The sequence below is a fragment of the Miniopterus natalensis genome, chromosome 2, assembly GCF_054644295.1.
Source record: "Miniopterus natalensis isolate mMinNat1 chromosome 2, mMinNat1.hap1, whole genome shotgun sequence".
Classification (NCBI taxonomy): domain Eukaryota; kingdom Metazoa; phylum Chordata; class Mammalia; order Chiroptera; family Miniopteridae; genus Miniopterus; species Miniopterus natalensis.
Window position 1 is genome coordinate 63,886,721 of NC_142082.1, and position 22,967 is coordinate 63,909,687.

Consider the following 22,967-nt stretch of genomic DNA (forward strand, 5'->3'; position numbering starts at 1 on the left):
CTAATTAGCCCAGCCGGACGTGGCTCAGCGGTTGAGCGTCGACCTAGGATCCAGGTGATCGGGGTTCGATTCCAGGTCAGGGCACATGCCTGCGTTGCGGGCTCGATCCCCAGTCTCGGGCATGCAGGAGGCAGCAGGTCAATGACTCATTATTGATGTTTCTATCTCTCTCTCCCCTTCTCCTTTCCTGTCTCTGAAGTCAATAAAGATATGTTTAAAAAATAAATAAATAAATAAAATCTCTAATTATAAGAAAAATATATTAACTTGTGAAAGGAAAGGATCACATAAAATGAGTGGGATTTTGTTGGGAAATTCAAAGTTCATAAACTTGGCTCTTTATGTAAAACTATCAAATCTCCACTTACTTGCTTTTGCAACATTTTCAACTAAACAATGCAGTTATGAAACATTATCTTATACTGCACCGCACAACAGTCCAAAATGTAGCACATTATTATCATAAGGAATGAGTCTAAGAAATAAAATATGTGCTTAATTCTCCTTATCTATTTACCTCCCAACAGAGGTACTTTCAAACTAAGAAAATATAAAGAAGTGATGTATCATAAAATACTAAGAGCTTGAAATCGTGCTAGGCCCACTGGCTCACTTTAGGCAAGATTTGAGAGTAACACAAGAACATCAATTTTAGCTCAAAGAGTAATTTGCTTTATGTGCTTTGTAATTCATTCATTTCATAATTATTTGTTATGATGTTTATTATATGTAAGACTCAGAGCTACCACGTTGGAGATATAGGAATGCTCAGACCCATCATTTATCAGGTGTCTAATCATAAAATAAGTTAGTTGACAGTTCTTAAAGTCTATTTTCTGATCTGTATGGACATAAAACCCCCTCACATGATTGTTAGGAAGATTACATGATATACAGAAACAAGAGCTCAGCACAATACCTACACACTGTTCATCAAATATTTGTAAAACTGAACACAGATGACACAAACAAGAATTCCGACCTTAAGAGGCCTAAAGGAAATAAGAAATAAACAGAATTTTAGTGCTAAGTAAAAACTAATATACTTATTAAGATTAATAAAATATCCCAAGAACTCAATAAAAGAGCAACTACTTCACTTTGTGAAGAAGCAGCATTTGATCTGAGTCTAAAAGCGTAAGGACAATTTTGCCATGCAGGGATTAGGGGAGACAACACAAGATAAATGGTGTAAAAGTGGTAAAATTTTTTCCCCAAAAAATATAATTGAGGGAAGCATAGAGAACCAATGAAAGAGTAAGCAGTTCCATTTGTTAGAACAAAATCTATGTGAAACAATTTAGAGAGTTGAAAAGGTAAACTGGAACTAGGGCTAGATTATAAATGGCATTGAATCCCAACCTAAGGCATCTTAAATAAAAGCAGGGTGTGACATGTTCTGAGTAATGCTGAAGGAGGATAATTTGGCAGAAATGCATAAAATAGATTAGAAGATGGAGAAAGAATATGTGTAGAGATCAGTTAAAAGGCTACTGCAGCAGTCCAGGCAAGAGATACTAGAGTCTTAAAGTAGAGTAACAGCAATGCAACCTGGGAGCAAAAGGCTGGTAAGAGTTCTGACTGCAGTGGATGAACAGAACTGGAAAGCAGAGGAACAATTACTAGATAACCCAGATGACCACGAAGATGAAGCTATTAACACAAATAGGAGAAACATCAACTAAAGTAACTAGGAAGAGCCTCGTTACAAGAGCCCCTCATTATAGTGAAATTCTAACCTGCATTATCTGTATGTATGTGTGTATGTAGATGAGACAAATACGCATTATGTTTTCGTATGTAAATATGCACAAACACTTGTTTTTCTTTGCAGGAACAATTATATATATTACACACAAGTTATAACTGGTATCTTGGCAGTTTTGAAAACTTATCAGTAAAACATGACTTTTCAAAATATATAAAAAAAATAATAAATACTGAAGACATGACATCTGCTTTAGAGGAACACTGTGTTCAAACAAAGGCAGATAGTTGTCTATAAAGAATCCTACATTCCATTCTCTCCAACACTAACACAAGAACTATTGTCATTATTCATTACGGGGAGGTCTCCTTAAGATGTAGACAATAAGAGTGCAGTGTTTTAGAAGCTGAAGCTTTTCTTCTTAGTTTGCACTTACTCTCTGTAACTCCCATTTCTCAATAAGGTGTTCCACTTCACCTCCAAGCACTGTGGTGTTGGAGTCATTCAAGAGCAGGAATCCATTTTTTACGTCCACAATGCCTGAGAGCTTAACTTTAGTTCCAGGTGGTGTGTTCAGGCTAAAGCAAAGAAAAAACAAAGTTAAAACAAGTTGAAGCTCCTCCCCCAAACTATGATTCAGTCTGATATCATGACCTGGTCAAGTTCTTCCAAGTGAACTAACATGAAAACTGTTTTTCAGGCCCGGCCGGGCATGGCTCAGTGGTTGAGCATTGACCTAGGATCCAGGCGATCAGGGTTCGATTCCCGGTCAGGGCACATGCCCGGGTTGTGGGCTCGATCAATGACTCTCTCATTATTGATGTTTCTATCTCTCTCTCCCTCTCCTTTCCTCCCTCTAAAATCAATAAAGATATATTTTAAAAAAAAACAAACTTTTTCAGGAGTAAAAAAGAAAAACAAGGACACAATAAAAATCACACTTCACAAATCTGTGGCAAAGATAAAAAGAATAAAATATATGAATGTTCTTTCTCAAAATGCCATGCTGTACAAATATGATTTGCCATTTTTTTCCTGAGCTTTGGCTGTGCATTGCCCTGATACACTATACTACAAAATTAAATTTTATCACAGAAAAATACAGCTTACCAGTAATAATCCTAGAAATTTTACATCTATATGAGCTATCATAATCCACAAAAAATGCTTTTTATTAACCATGTAGTTAATGATCAAATGAGAGTTATTTACTCTAAAATGCACTAACTTTAAAATAACTTTTCTATAATAGACTAATATTATCAGTCTGGGGGCAAACATTACACCATAACCCCTTTTACAGAGGCCAGAGACAAGATGGTTATCCTCCTACCAACCTTTTGGTAGAAGAAACAATGGGAGAAATCTATTTCATCACATAGGTTTATTGAAAAGTTAAAGCACATACATCAAGTCCCAACCCATCTCTTTGCCCAATTAGCAAGAGGTAAAGCACTCCAAATAGGAGAAAAGACTGTCCTAAAACACAGAGACCGGATTAGAAAATCATGCCAAAATGGCTTCACATTGTTTACACTTTAAAGGCTCAGGAAATTCACCATGTGCTGATATATACAACAGTAAATCAGTGAAATCATTGGTCTATTCTGAAAGAAAAAAAAAAGGTTGATAACATAGTTATTAACAAGAAGAAACAGAATACTCCTGTTTTAAAGCTTCAAAGACTGCATGCAGAGCAAGACGTGTTGTGTTACATGCCACTGAGTGGGCTCTGACTCCTGGGACCCTATGAATGAGTGATGCCCGAACATCCTGCCCTCGACAGCCCTGCTCAGCTCCTGCAGACTCATGCTTATGGCCTCTTTTATGAAGTCAATCCATCTCACATTTGGTCTTCCTCTTTTCCTGCTGTCTTCTATTTTTCCCAGCATTATTGTCTTTTCATAAGAACCCTGCGTTCTCATGTGTCCGAAGAAGGACAGCTTCAGTTTTGTCATTTTTACCTCTAGTGATGTTTCAGGCTTATTTTGCTCTAAGACTCACATGTTCATTTTTCTGGCTGTCCAGGGTTCATAGAGCTCTCCTCCAACACTATATTTCAGAGACATTATCTGGTAAAAACTATTCTGAGGACCCCCAGCTTAATCATTCCTGGTCATCACATGTAACTTACAGAATAAGTGGCCATAAACAGCCTTGCCTGCCCCTTAAGTATAGAGCTCTGCAATGATACATGTAGTAAACGTAGGACAATATCTATCAGACTTCAAGATCAGCAACAACTGAGTACAGTTACACTAAGTGAAGGAGTTTTTTCCCAATTCCAGGCAATCAGCATGTCCAGATTTTCATAACTCTATAGTCACTGTTTAGGGGTAAATAAAATAAGCACCACAGATACCAGGCTGCTGTACTCTTTCTCACTAAAGAAATTATTAATAAAATTATGCATCACTTACACAAGACCTATGGTATTCAAAACCACTTTTAGCCAATAATTTCTTACAAACTGATAAAATTGAAAACTATAGAAACATCTAAAAAAGAAAATATAAGAAACAACATAAGACCTTTAAAATCAGGATGCAAATTATAGGGGAATTTTGATTTTGATACTATAACTTTAAAACTTAAGAGGAAAAAAATTCAAATAATTTGAAGATGGACCTACATACAATTTTATTACGATAATTAATAAAGACTTCCACTTACCAGATTATAGTTCTACTCCCAGAAAAGGATAAATAGGTAGCTAAAATATATTTTATTTTATTTTATTTTATTTTATTTTATTTTATTTTATTTTATTTTATTTTATTTTATTTTATTATTTTCTTTTGTTAATCTTCACTCAAGGATATTTTTTCCATTGATTTTTAGAGTGGAAGGGAGGGATGGGGACAGAGAAAGAGCAAGTGAGTGAGAGAAACATCAGTTGGTTGCCTCCCCGCTGTGCTCCAACCAGGGCCAGGGAACGAATCTGCATCCCAGGCACACACCCTTGACCAGGAATTGAACCCGAGACCCATCAGTGAGAGGGCTGACGCTCTAACCACTGAGGCACACCGACCAGGGTGGTGCTAAAATTTTAATATATAATTTTTACAACATCACTTTTAGGGCTTTAATTAACTCTTATTCAGCAAACATATTTTGGTTTAACTGCTATTTTTATTGGCATCCCAAAGTACCTTTATTCTCTCTACACTGCAATTTTAAGGAAAACAAAACACAACAGAAAACAGGGAAAAGTGGGGCAAGAGGTAGGATGGAAGAGTGGAAAAAAGCACCCAGAGCAATGTCATCCCACTGGAGGGAGCACATTCTGCACCAGCTCCTGGTTCATCTTCTCCAGTGAGTTCTTCTACCTCCCTTCTAGGATGACAACTAACAAAACTTGCTCTAAAATAGTCTCCCAAACTGCTCACATGTCAGAACTGTTCTGCAAGCTATTGTTTTTACAGCACCAAGCAGACATGCTACTTCAATGAGTGAATGAGCAAGTGGCAATAATTTTTTCAATTCTCAAACTGTAATAAATTCAAAGAAAGAAGGCCGTGGGTAGCAATAAGAGACCCTCCTCTCTGGGCTGGTCCTGTTTTCATTTATGTCAGAGGAATACAGAGCAGTGAAATCAGAGAATGAGCCAAGACATGGCAAGCCTTCCTTCTCAGTCGTCTGTGTGCTCCAGTGTAGGGGATCTGATTGTCTTTGTCAGAGGAGGAAAGGCTGTGTTTCCCCACAAAAGTAGGAATCCCTCTACTCTTCAAAAAGACAACCTAACCACAAAGTCAATAATCCCCCTTTGTATATGAAAATAAACCTTTTAGAAAAACATATATCTTCTAAGGAAGGAGGCTCCCTTAGCAGAGGCAGATGCTGGTTGAAGGAAGGAAAATGGAGAATCAGGTCTCAGCCTTCCACAGGCCACCACGCCTCTCTCAAAAGGTCTATTCATATTTTAAATCCCATTTCCGGCTCCCCCAGGAAAAGGTAATTTTCTGGACTACTAATCCTTCCAGCTGATATATTTATTATAATTTGTAAGCCTATGTGCCTGCCTCATTAGCATATGAGCTATTTGGAAGCAAAATCTAAGCCTTGTTTACCTTTGTACCTCCAGCACCAAGTAAGAAGCTGGAACACAAAGGATGCAAAATGCCTGTTAAATGCTTGCTCAGGAGAGAAGTATTAATTTACAATAAATGAAAAGCTCAGAGTAGCAAACATAAGCATATAAAATGACTAAGAAGACAAAAAAGGAGGTTTATAAATGTTTAATGAAAATTTCCACTTCAGAAAATAGAGCTCAAACTGACCTAATAGGGACACTGAGGATAAAGGAGACTCTCCTTGCCCCCACCATTGCTTTTCTCCATTCCAATAGGCATGACTCTAAAAGCCTCTCGTGAAAATAGCCAAATTCCAGGATTTGGAAATTTCTGCCTTATGGAGTTCCACTTTCTCTTGGAAAGTAGGGTGGCTTAGGAACCTCGCTAGTGTCAATCATTTCCTTAGAAAACTCATTCGCCCATGAACTTTTCTAGAACACTAAATAGTGTGGTAGACACAGATAACTGTCCAGGAAGAAATCATAATGTAGTTAAAGAAATTCTGTTTGTACTGGGAAATTTCTGAATGATCTCAAAGTTACTAACAAAATTGAAAAGATTACTTTTCATGCAAGAACACGTTAAATTTCTGTTTTTATAATTAACGTTGAAGCAAAGAGTAACCAACTCCATTCTTATCTATTTTTCTGCACAGATAAAGTAGAAATACAAACCTTAATTTCTTCTGAAAAACTGTAACACGTACTTAAGAGTTCATTCCTTCTTTACAGAGATCTTAAAACAAAATCCATTTTGAACAGTACCTCCAAACACTGTAACAAATATACAAAATAAAGTGCCAATCACCTTATTTTTGACATGTAACTATATTCTACTGCTGTGCAACTTATATGACCATCAGTCATCTGCAACCGCAACATTCTGGGTGCAGCCTGAGACTCTTCGTTATCCTTTGGCGCAGCAACATTGCGAATTTTTTGAATTTGCAAAACACATGGACCTTCAAGCTGTCAAAACACAAAGAAATAAATATGATTTTCTAGCCACAGCTTAGTTTTCATTTATAGTGTATCTCTTTTCCTTAATGATCACTGCTTTATGATTTATAATGATAACTTCAATTAAACAGGTCAAAATTGAAATTATACTACACATATCAGGGAGGCTGTTTTTAAAGATAAAACTTCAATAGGGTCTCCTGAAACACATTAAAAATTTTTTTTTCTGAATTCATTTTCAGAAAGTAACAAGAAAACTTTAAGAAAACAGAATTATATTTCTGGGCTGAAGGTGTATTAACAGCTGTTTTTAGTCTTATGCCCTCTAAATCACTCACATAGATCCCCCTTCTCCTCCCATGTATATTGAGACATTCTGAAATTAAGGACCTTGTAATTTTTAAAGAAATATCAACTTTACAGTAGTAGTTGAAAGAAATGCTTTCTGTTCAAAAACATCAAATTTGAAGTATACCCTCTGCTGGTATAAATGAAGAATACAATACTCCAAAATTTAAACTATATAAAATTTTAGAAGTGTGAGCTATACTTAACTTATTTTCACATTTCCTTTTCAGATGAGTTTAAATCTAATGCTATATTACAGGCATTGTCAGTGAGGGGGGAAAAATGTTCTTTTTTGCCACATTTCAATCAAAGACAAAAAAAAACTCGTGGACTAACTATTAAGTTAAACATTTAATATAATAAAACAGCTATGGCATGATTGGGAAATGACAGCAAATTCTGCTGAAAAATAAGTTTAACATAAAGTGATGGTTTCACATTATTAAATATTATACCTTTAAGTATTTTACCTGCAAAGGAAAACAACTTTTATTATAAATAGTCTTTTAAGTAAAACCTTTGTACATTAGTTTAACTTATATTTTCAGCAAAGAGAAATATGAAATTGATAGGGAGAGTATCTGCCAGAAATATTCTCTGAGGCCAAAAAATTTATCCAGGCTTCATTCCTTCCTCTCTCCTTAGATAGATGGTCACCTCTGTCACTTGAACTCCTACAGTCATACAAGTGACATGAAATGTCAAATTTAAATGGCCATATTAGTTTATTAATTTACTGATCATATTAAATAACATTCTTCTTTATAATCAGGCTTCCCAAAGTTTGAATGACAAGAAATCAGTTATATATAGTCTAATCATACATAGATAAGTAGTTAAAATTGAGATTTTTTTTTTTAGAACTCTAAAAACGATCTAAATTTAGACATGAAATACTATGAAACAACTTGCCAGCCATTTCTTTTTATAATCTTATCAAGTTTCTTAAAACAATTTTTTCTCAATCTATATCCAACAATGTAAGCATCACATTCTCCATTAACCCTAGAAACAGGCGCATATACTCACAAGGAACATATGAGCATGGTTATGTTCTGATCAGCCTTCCACCATAATTACAAAGTGGGTTAAAACTAACAGAATAAAAACCAGTTTCATCCACAGTCCTGTAAGAACTTCAAACCACAACTCAGTTCTTCCTCTAAACTATCACTACTTCCAAAAGCATTTCAATGGCTTCGGCAGAGACTTCCTAGGGCTCATGTTTTCGTCCACTCATTTATATTGAGAAGTTTTTGCCGGACTATTCACATCTCTACTTTGTTATTCGAGCAACTGGCAATGAATGAGTCAAGAAACTGCCTTGGAAGAAGAAATAGTGGTTCCGCCTATACCTGCTTTAAAGGCCCAAAGGGTAAGCTTTTGTAATGCCTTCTTTCTTACCCACCTTCTTTGCACTGCCAAAACAACTCGGTATCATTTTAACAAAATTTGATATTAATAAGCGTGGAGGTGGGGCAAGGAGATCAGGAAAAAAACAAGTATAAAATTCTTCACATCCTATACCACCTTAAAAGTAGAAATTACAAAATATTCCCCATGTCATTCGCTCAGGCATCTATGGTAAGCCTCAATTTGGAGGACATTTTCCTCCATAGAGAAGATCCGTTTGCTTCTGGCAGCAACAACATTGCAATTGAGAACCTTAACTTTGGACTAGTAGAAAAGTAATAAAGTTAACCTCAGCCAGAACCTTAACTCACTATAAGTTAGTAGCACCCCCATAGCTCCACATATCCCTTCTAGAAGAAAGCATTCCTGACTCAGCAGCCCAGGATGCCCATGCAGAAAGATTGGGAAACCAGAAACCACAAGAAAATATCATGAGACTCACAAGGCAACAAGCCACAAAGTATGAGAATCATAAAAAATATTTACTCCATCTTGCTGCAGCTTATACTACTCGCAGAGAGGATTTACCACAGTTCCGACTTTTTTGTGTGACTAGCCCAGGACCAGAGCAGCAACACTTGACTAGCAGGACTGAGGTGTATATGCCTGGCAAAGGAGGCTGGGGGAAAGTGTCTGGCATTTTCTTCTTCACCACCAAGGCTCTGAAGATGGGAGATTCCCCCCAAACACAGGAAGAAAATTCAGGTTCTAGGAATTCTAAGTGTCCACTATACTCATCTTCTGTGTATTATCAGTCAAGAAGATTTTTGTCAAGCTCTATTTTCTATTGTTTGCACAATAAAATCGCTGTTTTTGATTTTTGATTTTCCAATTAGAAATAATAATACCACATATGATGCGTGTGTGTGTGTGTGTGTGTGTACATATATACAGTTGGCCCTTGACTAACATGGCTCCGCAGGTCCACCTATGTCCACATTTTTTTTTCAAGAACTACTATAGAGATCCAAGATGGCAGTGGATTGAGGGGAAGCTACATTGATACTCTCCTGGGGCAGATCTGGATTTACAACAAAAACATAGAAAAACCATCCTGAAAACCAAGTGAAGACTAGCTTGAGAGCACTCTCATAACCAAGGAGGAAAAGCGGAGACAGCAGAGAGACTGGTAGGAAGTGCGGACCCGAGAGGGCTGGCTGGGCTCCCACAGGCAGCAGCTGAAGGTCTGGAGGGAGATCTCAGCTGTGGGGGCTTCCTACTGAGGACTCTGGGGCATAAACCCCAGGCTGGGCTTCCCAGACAGGAGCACCAGAACTAAGGAAGGTGCTCACATAATATCTGGCTGTGAAAAACAGCTGGATTTTTGTCTGCCAGGGAGAGGCATCTGGAACTGCAGGTACCCTTTTAAAGAGCCAATGCACAAAGTTTCTTGTGCAGCCACTCACCTTGGGCTCTGGCAGGGTGGGAGTGGAATGGGCTGGAGCTGTGTGGGGAGAGTCTGGGGTTGTGGGCTCTGGAGAGTGAGATCAGGGGATGCCCATCTGGATTCCTGTGCCTAGTCATTCCCCCAGACCATGGAGGACATCTTTCTTGGGTGGCCAATTTGCAGCTTTTGCCTAAAGGGGGAAGCAATTGCCCCACTCTGCTGGAAAACCTCTTGCCTGGCCCAGTGGAGATTCTACAGCCTAAGGCTCATTAGGAGAATCAGACTAATCAGTCTGCAGGCAGAGGCAGACCTCAGGGTGCTTTGAGTCTTTGCCTGATCTGCTTCAGGACCTGGGCCTTAGAAAAGCAGACTGGTGTGCATCTCAGTCTTGAGCAAATGCACACAGCCTCAGCAGAGGAGACCTCAAGCTTAGGGTTGTTGACAGCTCCAAACAGGGTACTCAGGGCTAATCACAAACTACGTCTGACATTGGCTTGTACCAGAGACCCTCTAAAAAGACTGAGTCCTGGCAGATCTACCTAGTACTTAGAAAAAACCCAAAAAAAGTAGCCAAAATGGGGTGACGAAAAAACAAGCTCCAAATGAAAGAATAAGCGAAATCTCCAGAAAAAGAGCTAAACGAAATGGAGATCAGATACAGAGTTCAGAATACTGATTGTAAGGATGCTCAACAGCATGAAAAAAGATATGGAAACTATGAAAAATGACCAGACAGAAATGAAGAATGACATAGCAGAAATAAAGAATACATTCTAAGGAATAAACAGCAGATTAGAGGAAGCTGAAGATCGGATCAGTGAATTAGAAGACAGGGTGGAAAAAATCACACAAGCAGAGATCCAAAAACAAAAAACAATTAAAAAACAGGACAGTCTAAGGGAGCTGTGGGACAGCATGAAACATACAATATTTGTATTATAGGAGTGCCAGAGGAGGTTGAAAGTAAGCAGGGGTTAAAGAACCTATTTGATGAAATAATGGCAGAAAACTTTCCTAACCTGGTCAAGGAAAAAGTCACACAAGTTCAGGAGGCACAGAGAGTCCCAAGCAAGAAGAATCCAAAGAGGTCCATGTCCAGACACATCATAATTAAAATGCCAAGAATTCAAGACAAAGAGAGAACCTTAAAGAAAGCTAGAGAAAAGCAATCTGTTACCTACAAAGGAGCCCCCATAAGGCTGTCAGCTGACTTCTCATCAGAAACTCTACAGGCCAGAAGGGAACGGCATGAAGTATTCAAGGTAATGCAAAACAAGGATTTAAACCTAGACTACTCTATCCATCAAGATTATCAATAAAGATAGATGGTGAAATACAGAGCTTCCCAGACAAAAAAAGGCTACTTTATCACTACAAAACCAGCATTATAGGAAATGTTAAAGGGGCTCCTATAATTAGAAGTAGAAATAAAGAGAATGAGAATATAGGCATAAAGAAATAAAATGGCAGTAGGTAAGTATCTTTCAATAATAACCTTAAATGTAAATGGATAAAATGTCCCAATCAAAAGACATAGGATAGCTGAATGGATAAGAAAACATGACCCAAATATATGCTGTCTATAAGAGAACCACCTTAGAACAAAAGGATGAGAGTGAAGGGAGAAAAAAAGTTTTCCATGCAAATGAAAATGAAAAAAAAAGCTGGGGTAGCAATACTCATATCGGACAAACTAGACTTCAAAATGAAGACCACAGCGATAAACAAGAAAGGTCATTACATAATACTAAAGGGATCAATCCAACAAGAGGATATAACCCAGATAAACACATATGCACCCAATATAGGGGCACCTAAATTTATAAAAAAAAACTTCTAGAGGACTTTAAAAGAGAGATTGACAGCAATACTGTCACACTAGGAGACTTTAACACCCCACTGACTTCACTGGATAGGTCTTCCAAATAAAAAAATCAACAAGGAAACAGTGACCCTAAATGACACACTAGATCAGATGGATTTAATTGACATTTACAGAACATTCTATCCCAAAGCTACAGAATATACATTCTTCTCAAGTGCACATGGGACATTCTCAAAGACAGACCACATGTTCAGACACAAAACAAGTTTCTACAAGTTCAAGAGAACTGAAATCATATCAAGCATCTTCTCGGACCACAGTGGCATGAAATTAAAAATCAACTATAATAAAAACACTAAAAAACATTCAAACACATGGAGGCTAAAAAGCATGTTTTTAAACAATGAATGGTTACCAAAGAGGTCAAGAAAGAAATAAAACTTCCTGGAAATAAATGAAAATGAACACACAACAACTCCAAATCTATGGGACACAATGAAAGCAATCCTGAGAGGGAAGTTCATAGCACTACAAGCCTACCTCAAAAAACAAGAAAAACTTCTAATAGACTCTCTAAACCTACAACCTAAAAACTTGAAAAGAGAACAACAAGAAAAGCCCAGAGTAAGTAGGAGGAAAGAAATAATAAAGATCAGAGCAGAAATGAATGACATAGACTAAAAAAACAATACAAAAGATCAATGAAACCAAGAGCTGGTTCTTTGAAAAGACAAACAAGATTAATGAACCTTTAGCCAGACTCATCAAGAAACAAAGAGAGAGGACCCAAATTAACAAAATCAGAAACGAAAGAGGTGAAATAACAACTGACCCAACAGAAATACAAAGGATTGTAAGAAAATACTATGAACAACTATATGCCACCAAGCTGGACAACCTGGATGAAATGGATGAATTCCTAGGAAAATACAACCTTCCAAAACTCAATCAGGAAGAGTCATAAAGCCTGAAAAGGCCGGTAACTATTGATGAAGTTGAAGTAGTATAGGGCTCCAAGCACACAAAAGCCCTGGCCCTGGTGGCTTCACAGGGGAGTTTTACCAAACATTCAAAGAAGAATTAACACTTATCCTCCTCAAACTATTTCAAAAAATCCAAGAGGAAGGAACACTTCTGAACTCTTTTTACGCGGCCAGCATTAGCCTAATTCCAAAACCAGATAAAGACACTACAAAGAAAGAGAATTACAAGCCAATATCCCTGATGAACATAGATGCTAAAATCCTCAGCAAAATATTAGCAAATCGGATCCGGCAATATATTAAAAAGATCATACACCATGACAAGTGGGATTTATTTCAGGGATGCAAGGCTGGTACAATATTTGCAAATCAATAAATGTGATACATCACATAAACAAATTGAGAGACAAAAATCACATGATCATATCAATAGATGCAGAAAAAGTATTCAGTAAAATCCAACACCTATTTTTGATAAAAACTCTCAGCAAAGTGGAAGTAGAGGGATCATACCTCAACATAATAAAGGCGATATATGACATACCTACAGTCAACATCATACTCAATGGGCAAAAACTAAAACCATTTCCCCTAAGAAAAGGAACAAAACAGGGATGTACACTTTCACCACTCTTATTCAACATCGTACTGGAAGTCCTAGGCTACAGCTATCATACAAAAAGAAAATATAAAAGGCATCCAAATTGGAAAGGAGGAAATAAAATTGTCATTATTTGAAGATGACATGATATTGTACATAGAGAATCCTAAAGATTCCACCAAAAAAACTACTAGATTTAATAAATCAATTCAGAAAGGAAGGATACAAAATTAACACCCAGAAATTGATGGTATTTTTACACACCAATAATAAACTCTCAGAAAGAGAAACTAAAAAAACAATCCCATTTACCACTGCAACTGAAAAAATAAGAAACCTAGTAATAAACTTAACCAACGATGTAAAAGACCTTTACTTGGAAAACTACAAGACACTGGAAAAAGAAATAGAAAAAGATATAAACAAACGGAAACGTATACCACGTTCATGGATTGGAAGAATTAACATCATTAAAATGTCCATACTACCCAAAGCAATCTATAAATTCAATGTGATCCCTATTAAAATACCAACAGCATATTTCACAGATCTAGAACAAACACTTCAAAAATTTATATGGAACCAAAAAACACTCCGAATAGCCACGGCAATCTTGAGGAAGAAGAATAAAGTTGGAGGGATCACAACACAGATATCAAGTTATACTACAAAGCCACTGTAATCAAAATAGCCTGGTACTGGCACAAGAACAGACATATCGATCAGTGGATCAGTGGAACAGAACAGAACCCAGAAATTGACCAAGCCATTACGGCCAATTAATATCTGACAAAGGAGGCAAGAACATATAATGGAGTAAAAACAGTCTCTTCAATATATGGTGTTGGGAAAATTGGACATGCAAAAAAATGAAACTAGACCACCAACTTACACCAAACACAAAAGTAAATTCAAAATGGATAAAAGACTTAAATGTAAGACATGAAACCATAAAAATCCTAGAGGAAAACATAGGCAGCAAAATCTCAGACATCTGTCATAGCAATAGGTTTGCTGATATATCTCCTAGGGCAGGAGAAACTAAGGAGAAAATAAACAAATGGGACTGCATCAAAATAAAAAGCTGCACAGCAAAAGAAACCATCAACAAAACAAAAAGGGAGCCCACTGTATGGGAGAACATATTTGCCAATGACCCATCTAATAAAGCGTTAATATCCAAAATATATGAGGAACTCATACAACTTAACAAAAGGAAGACAAACAATTGAATTTAAAAATGGGCAAAGGACCTAAATAGACATTTCTCCAAAGAGGACATACAGATGGCCAAGAGTCATATGAAAAAATGCTCAAAGTCACTAATCATCAGAGAGATGCAAATTAAAACAATGAGGTATCACTTCACACCCCTCAGAATGACTATCAACAAGTCAATGAGCTACAAGTCCTGGCGAGGGTGTGAAGAAAAAGGCACCCTAGTATAGTGCTGGTGGGAATGCAGACTGGTGCAGCCACTATAAAAAGCAGTATGGAGTTTCCTCAAAAGAATAAAAATTGACCTGCCATTTGACCCAGTGATCCCACTTCTAGGAATATATCCTAACGAAGCCCAAAACACCAATCGCAAAGAACTTATGCACTCCTATGTTTGTAGCAGCGCAGTTTACAATAGCTAAGATCTGGAAACAGCCCAAGTGCCCATCAGTAGATGAGTGGATAAAAAAGCTGTGGGACATTTACACCATGGAATACTATGCAGCTGTAAAAAAGGATCTTTTATCCTTTGGCACAGCATGGAGGGAACTGGAGAGTATTATGCTAAGTGAAATAAGCCAGTCAGAGAAAGACAAGTACCACATGATTGCACATAATAAACAAAATAAACTGATGAACAAAATGGATCCAAAGACATAGAAGCATGGAACAGACTGAGGGATCTCAGAGGGAAGGGGGGAGGGAGGAGTGGGTAGGGAGAGGTTAATCAAAGAACTTATATGTTTATAAGCACAACTTATGCACACAGACACTGGTCTAGAGAGGCCTGAGGGTGGGATGGATGTGGGGTAGAGCAGATCAATGGGAGTAAAAAGGGGACATCTATAATATTTTCAACAACAAAGATAAAGAAACTTAAAAAAAAAATGACATACTATAAATGTATTTTCTCTTCCTTATAATTTTGTTAATAACATTTTCTTTTCTCTAGCTGACTCTATCATAATAACACAGTAAATAATACATCTAGCATACAAAACGTGTTAATCAATGGTTTACGTTATCAGTAAGGCTTCTTTCTGGTCAACAGCAGGCTATTAGTAAGTATTTGGGGAGTCAAAATTGCTATATGCAGATTTTTGACTGTGCAGGGAGGTGTTAACACCTCTAACCCCCTGCATTGTTCAAGGATCACTACATACATATATATACATACATACCCTCCTACTCCTAATATTTTAAATACGTCCCCAAATGGGGATCTACTTGCTACTGCCTCATTGAGAATTACATCACCAAAAACCACAGTCTGACAAGAAAAGCAACCTCCCCCACCTCACACAGCTGAGACAGCTGCCCTTTCACTGTATGTAGTTCTAGGTAACAGCTGTTACACTACATTGACACTGCTGGTTCCTCAATCTCTCAGTAACTATGTGCTTCAACAATGCAGGACCATCCCGTTATCTCGGCATCCTTTGAACTTGGCACAGACATACATTCAAAAACTGCTCAATAATGTATTCCCTGTGTTTTCACTATAATTTATTCAGCACTGAACAGATATGCCAAAAACTATGGAGAGATCTTTACGTAAGTTATTTAATTTACGTCCAGAATGGTAACATTAGGATCATTTATGTATCTTAAATGGGAAAATAGAGCAGAGGGTAACATACTTTGCCAGTAACATACTCAGCTAGTAAGAGGCAGAATTAGAATTCAAATTCTGTCTCATACTGAAGTCTATCTTCTTTCTACTACATATTCTAAAACTATTCTAAACTTTTTACATACTAAAAGCAGGTGTAGCTATAAAGGACAATGGGACTATTAATTGTTACAAGTTAATTCTTCTCAAAACAGGTTGAGAAAACTGGAAGAGAAGTGGCACCTGAGCTGGGATGTGAAGAACAGCAGCAGCCTGCTGGTGGCTGAGGGAAGCCATGCTGTCCCCACAGCACATGAAGGGGCCGCAGCCACCGAAGGCTGGCTGTAGGAGGCTGCAGTTCCCTCGTCTCCAAAGTAAAAGGGGTGGCAGTGATCACTGCCATTGTCAGTGTTGCCCTGAAGGCTACATAGATAATTCATATAAATTACTTACCATGGGTCCAGGTAGGTTCTCAATAAAGAGAAGAAGAGTTTACTGAAAACCAGGGTTCTCCTAGTAAGTTAGGGGCTTGTACCAGAAATGGTCAAGAGGAAGGCAGGTCAACAGCATCAGGGATGCTGTAAGGAAAGGCTTTGGGAAAGTAGTCCCAAATCCTGGTCTCGAATTTTTCAAGTGATATTCATATACGGCAAGAGAGTTTAAATGTAAAGAAAGAAAGAAAGAAAGAAAGAAAAAGGAGAAAGGAAGAAAAGAAAAAATCAATAAACAGTAATAAAAGAGAAATTTCTGAATCATGAGTATGATAATGTATTTATCAAAATATCTAAAAGTCTCTACACCTTGAAAACTTTAAAACAGGATGCCATGTACACTTGGTAATTTAGAAACAGACAACATAATCATGGCTAGGTTTTCTCAAAATTGAAATCCCCTATAAAAAGCATCAATTTATACATCAAAGGCACAGCACATAATCTCTTTTACTAAATCATTCAGAGTAATCACAGCGAATGAAATACAAGGAACACACTGTGGGGCTCCCAGTCAAAAGAAACATTCTCCAAGGGTCATCTGCCCATTCCCACATCCCCACCCTTCACCTTTTCAGCTTTCTATTCTCCGGGAGAATTAAAAACAGAAGTATGATGAACAGTTTGTTCCCAATTATCAGAAGACTACCTAGCCAATATATATTGTTTTGTGCAGTCATTATAAACTCCACAGAAGTCCTATTAATAATTACTAATAAGCGCTCGTAAATAAAGCATAGGTTTTCAGTAATCTACTGTTCTGAAAAGCATGTTTAACTTCAATAACTCACTAAAAGAAATACTGGAAAATTGTATTATTTAGCATAGAATAAACTAATTTATGAAATAGTGCAATTTGATTGAAATGAAAACTTAAATTTTTTTCAATTATTTTTCTTTTTTAAAACATCTGATTTCTAGACTGAGTGAATTTTAAGGCAGTGGAGCCATCTTGTGGTTGATGTCGGTATTGCCGAAGCTTTGAGAGGGTCACTTCTATTTGTAAAAATTAGGTCTTTAATCACAGTTTCACATTTTAAAAAGTATACACAACCTGTCAGCCCTAACTTACATGAAAAAAATAAACACAGAACTGCAAGCTTTTCCTGAAAGGGCTCCACAGTAGTGCATAAGGTCACCACATAGCTGGACTAGGTAACAAAGTATTTTTTCATTAACATATTTTATAATTGATTTCTGCACCATGGTCTGAAGATGAAAACTATGAAAATAACTACAGCAAAATATTAATTTTAGAGAAGAGTATAAAAAATATTAAAGTTTAAAAGGAATTATAGTTTTACTTCTTTTGTGTCATGACTTTTTCCATGATATTTAACTAACAAGTCACCATGTTCTAGGACCTTGTAGATTCTGAGAAATGCAAAGCCTGCCCTGAAAAATTCAGAAAAAAAGATGCAAAATATGGCTTCCCCACCACACATCCCTCCACTCTCACAATCTTTATGGCCTAAAAACCAAGGATAAACTGCCTCTGGGAAAATCTCTCAGGCTTGGAGGCCTAGAGAAAATGTCATCTTCCCACTCTCACCACTTTATGAATTTGTCTGAAAAGTTTGCCTCGGGGTTAGGCAGAAAATATAGGAACTGCAAAGTAATGTTAAGCAGTGAATGAGGAGAGAGAGACAAGAACCTGAGCAAAACTATATTAATAATAAAGTTACTTGATCTTTTCGCTACTCTACTTTCTCCCAAATTAATCAGAGATAATAGCCATTATTAAGATCAATTTCAAACTCCAGATGACCATGCCATTCTGAAGGCCCCAGATTTGCCATAGAACAGGAGAGATGTAAATTCAATGAGTACAGGATTAACTGTTTTCTCCTAACTACATCTTTCTTACCTCATCACAGATCTATCAGCTCTCCATTCTTCCTTTCCACTCTCAAATTTCCAAACACTAAGAATGGTGTTATCTAAGTTTTATTAGTTATAATAAAAACAACACGCACCATATGAGCATTTATTTTTGGCCACTTAGGAGAGGAAGTTTGAAGACTCCTCTCTACACTCCTTTAATCTTCCTCCAATGCTCTATCCTGGGGATTCTCTAGCACATTGTACTGACCCTGAGGTCTGATGAATAAGCTTCCAAAGGGGCTGGAAAACCCACAGCTGAGGCCTTTCAAAGGGACCACACAGACTACCGGAGGTAGCTCCTCAGACGGTCTCTTCCTGTCTCTTGCTTCTTAAGTATTTGTTTTTTAAATATTGGGACAAATGCTCTCCAATCCTCACATTTTTCTTTGGTTTTTCTCTCCCTTAAAAATGGTAATATCACTGGCAGGCTTGGAACTTAGTAGAAATAGTCAGAGCAGGGCATTTGGCCTGCTTTCATTCCATTATACTTGGATGAACATAAGTAATAGAGCTCTGCATTAGGGTGGGGTCAAAACCCTGTCAGTAATGAAGTATCCATTTGCCTGCTTCATTTACTGAATTCCCTTGGATATCTCTCAGGAACAAGATACCCAATGGAGGTAATAAGGATTTATGCATTCTTAGATCTGCAGGACAAAAATACCATCCTAAATTGCTCATATCCTCAGTCCTTGCCATATGCAACGCACTGCGTTGTGTGTCTTTCTCAATGTCATAGATAATGTTGAATGATAAGAAAACAAAAATCTAGCAAGACTGAATAACTTGCCAGAAGTCACAAAAACTAATAAGCAGGAGAATCAGAATTTAAGTCCAGACCAGTGATGCTAACATCTGTACCTTTCCAGTATGTTACCGTCCCTATGGTTCTATCATCCCTCTCCACATACCACTTGAGACACATCACAACCATGTCTCTGCTTCCTGAGGCAACTAGTCTGTCTCATATTTTAAGTTTTCTGTCTACATTAGTTTTTGGAAAGTTAATTTCCAGTATAATCTATTTAGAAGATCACTAGGTAATCCAGTTCATTCGTTCACTCATTCATTTGTTCATTCATTCATTCTTTCTTTTTCAATATAAAAAGAAAACTAGAAAATAATATTATTTTATACCAAAATCTGACATGTTTAAGTAACAGGAAGACTACTTAATCAAATACTGTGCAAACTAAATAATGCCCTATATCTTATGCACAGATTAGAACTTATTTAATTTTTTTAATTTAAAATTTATTTTAAACAAGAACTACAACATACATAATTTAGTGACTGGAGCCGTGTCTTTATAATGATTCAGTCACCATTAACATAGCAAAATACTGGTTAAATTCATCCCAATAAAGGCTCAAGTAAAGTAGCTTTTACTACATTATTCTTATTTTACAAAGAAGCACAAATAATCCAATTCATATCAAAATATATTCTTTGAACATTTACTTTGGCCTAAAATCGTTATATTTTTATATATTGTATGGAGTTTTAAATAAAGGCAAATAAAATAAGCAGTCTCTGTGGATCAGCTTCTAAAATTTCTATTAAAAATTTTTTTCGAAACATCTTCACTGATCTTGTGAAGAGAAGTATATTTGGTGTTAGAAGTAGGTAGTGAAAGGAAAAATATAATCAAAGAGGAAGACCAGATAGAGGTTGTCCAACTCAATTTGTTTCATGTGAAAAGGGCTTGTATCTTCTCATTTTATGTATAAACTAAAGTCACTTAGCATTAAGAATATTTTAACCCTGCGGTCGTTTGTCTACTCTCAGCCACCAAAGCTTTTTTATCGTTCTGGTCATATGTCTGCTCTCAGCCACCACAGAAAGGAACCGTACGAATCTTAACTCTATTCATTCATGTATCAGTTCATAATTTCTCTGAAAGCTCTTAATTCCGACCAGTACGACACCCATGTCCAAATCTAATAACGACCGCAAAGGGTTAAAAGATAAACTTTGGCACAGAAAGTTCTACATTTAAATATTTTAAGTTCTTTATTGTTATTAGCTAAATTAAAAGAAAATCCAAAAAGACAACTGTGTAAAACGTTTTAAAGGAAAAACTGCTCTGAGGAAATGGAGTGTAAGGAATGAAGTCTCATCTTCACCATCCCCATGAGCTTAGAGCAGAGATGGGTTCTCAGAGTCCCCAAAGATACACAAAGAGAAAATGGAAAACAAAAAATCCAGAAACCTTCCTATTTTTCTTGAATGAATTAGTGTAGCGATTCACAGACAATGCTTTGATTGATATTAGTTACTTTTCCTGTAAAAAATTTTTGCAGTCATCAGACTTGTCCAAGATTGCTGCCTAATCTAGGGTTTGATAACTCAGCAGTTTTCTAAGGATGCTCCCCATACTTAGAAAAAGGCAGAATCAACATCCCATGGAAACTTGCTCAAAAATACAACTTCTCAGGCTCTAGCCCAGTTCAACTGAATCAGAAAATGGGGGTGGGTGGGGGTAGGAATGGGCTGGCAATCTGTATTTTAGCCAGGCCGCAGGGTGATTCTGGTGGACGATGAAGTCTGAGAACTACTACCACAACTGGAAAAAGAAACGGAAAGAAGCTGGAGAGAACTCTGAGAACAACGAAGTAGAAGGAAAAGCTTGAGACTAAATAAACAAAGCAACCAAGATAAGTGGCTTTAGCAAAAGAAACCTGTGGCAAGAAGTGACGTTTACAATTCTTGAAGCATATGAAGAATTATTCCCAAGGGAAGGCAAACAGCGTTCTCCACTTCTCCTGAGGGAAGATAAGGGCATTCCGCACTTTAAGTTGCAGCATAAGAAATTTAGATTAAAATATAACCAAAGTTTGCTGACAGAGAGTGCTGTTAAACATGATAATGGATTGTTGGAGTTTCTCAAACCTCTTCTGAGTATCTGCCTCAAAAACTAGAGCAGATTAGAAACTCTTATGGTTCTAAACAAATACCACTCAGCCATGAGAAAAGACGAAATACTGCCACTTGCAACCACACGGATGGAACTTGAGAACATGATGCTAAGCAAAAAACAGTCAGTCAGAAAAAGCTAAGAACCGTATAATTTCACTCATAGGTGGGATATAAAACTGAAACTCACAGAGGGAAGGGGACTGGGGGGGGTAGTAAAGGGTAAAGAGGACCAAATATATGGTGAGGGAAGATGATTTGACTTCGGGTGGTGGGCACATGATGCAATATACAGACCATGTATCCTAGAAATGTACAGTTGAAACCTACATAATCTTATTAACCAATGTCATCCCAATAAATTTAATTAAGAAAGGAAATTCGGTCCAGCAAAAAATAAATAAATACTACCTACTGCATAAATGAACTAATATTTAGAAATGTGAAAAATATGTTGTTACATAATAGACCTTAAATTTTAAATTATCTAAAATTCAAAATATCTGAGGTGTAATAAGTATTTTAAATATCTGAGTGTTAAAATAATAATATGTATTCAAACACAAAACATACACATTGAAAATACTTATTTAAATTAAGGATAATGATGCTCCTTAATAGTTCAAAAAGTGACCAACAGCACATAGACCAACTGCATGTGACCAAAAGCATAGAGAAAATTCTTGGATGACACCATTTACATGAATTTTCAAATAAAGAGAAGAAATTAAATAGAAATGAGTAAGAAGTAAAAGACGGAATAGTTGGTATCTAAAACTTGTATCCTTGTATTTTAAAGATATCACTAAAAAAATATAACATAAATATACATATATTTACATATATGTAAAATGCAAAATGATAAAAATAACCAAATGCATGGCTTTGCCAAATTTCTCTTAATAATTCTCTTACACTCATATACTTTGATATTAATAAACTCATTAAATAAACATGGTAACAGGTAACTAAAATGAAAAGGTCCTTTTCCTGAGCTCTGATAATATCTGGTAAGTCTCATATGTAAATGTGTCACACTTATAATTCTTAAAACAAAAGTTTTTAAAAATGTTTCAAAGTCACCAAGAACTTAAAAGGTTAAGTCCTAATAGTTTCCCATATGAATAGGAAGTCACTGTAATAATGACTTTGTGACCTGTTTGCCTCCAAAATATTTTGCAGTTGCAGTTTCTACAGACACAACAAAATCCCAGTCATTTAGCGGATGTTCACATTTATCGCAGTTAGCGTAATTTAGGAAGTTAACATTTTTCTTTACCTTTTCTACCTTTCCACCATTGATGTCACTGGGGAGGAACTTCTTGCCAATTGTTCTCAAGTCTGTCTAAAATAAAAATATTATTATTAAAATATAATTATAAAGAAAAGTAAATCTAAATCTAATCTCTATCACAAAGGATGAAATCACTTAAGATTTACAGAGAAAATTTAAGTAAATGTCTTTTAGCTGATTATGAGATCTACATATGTAATCAATCTTTTCAAATAACACAGTCCCATACACATGTTATTTAAAGTGCACCAGTAG

General features: G+C 36.6%; 1 protein-coding gene across 2 annotated transcripts in view; it reads right to left on the reverse strand.

Moving 5' to 3' along the window:
- Positions 1-22,967, reverse strand: part of TDRD3 (tudor domain containing 3) — a 146,068-nt gene that overhangs the window by 69,156 nt on the left and 53,945 nt on the right. For both annotated transcript variants that reach the window (XM_087814305.1, XM_087814304.1), the window contains exons 3-5: positions 22,698-22,763; positions 6,589-6,749; positions 2,145-2,286 (exon numbers count right to left, since the gene is read on the reverse strand). In XM_087814305.1, coding sequence (XP_087670431.1) covers positions 2,145-2,286; positions 6,589-6,749; positions 22,698-22,763 — 369 coding nt within the window. The remainder of the gene's footprint in view (positions 1-2,144; positions 2,287-6,588; positions 6,750-22,697; positions 22,764-22,967) is intronic.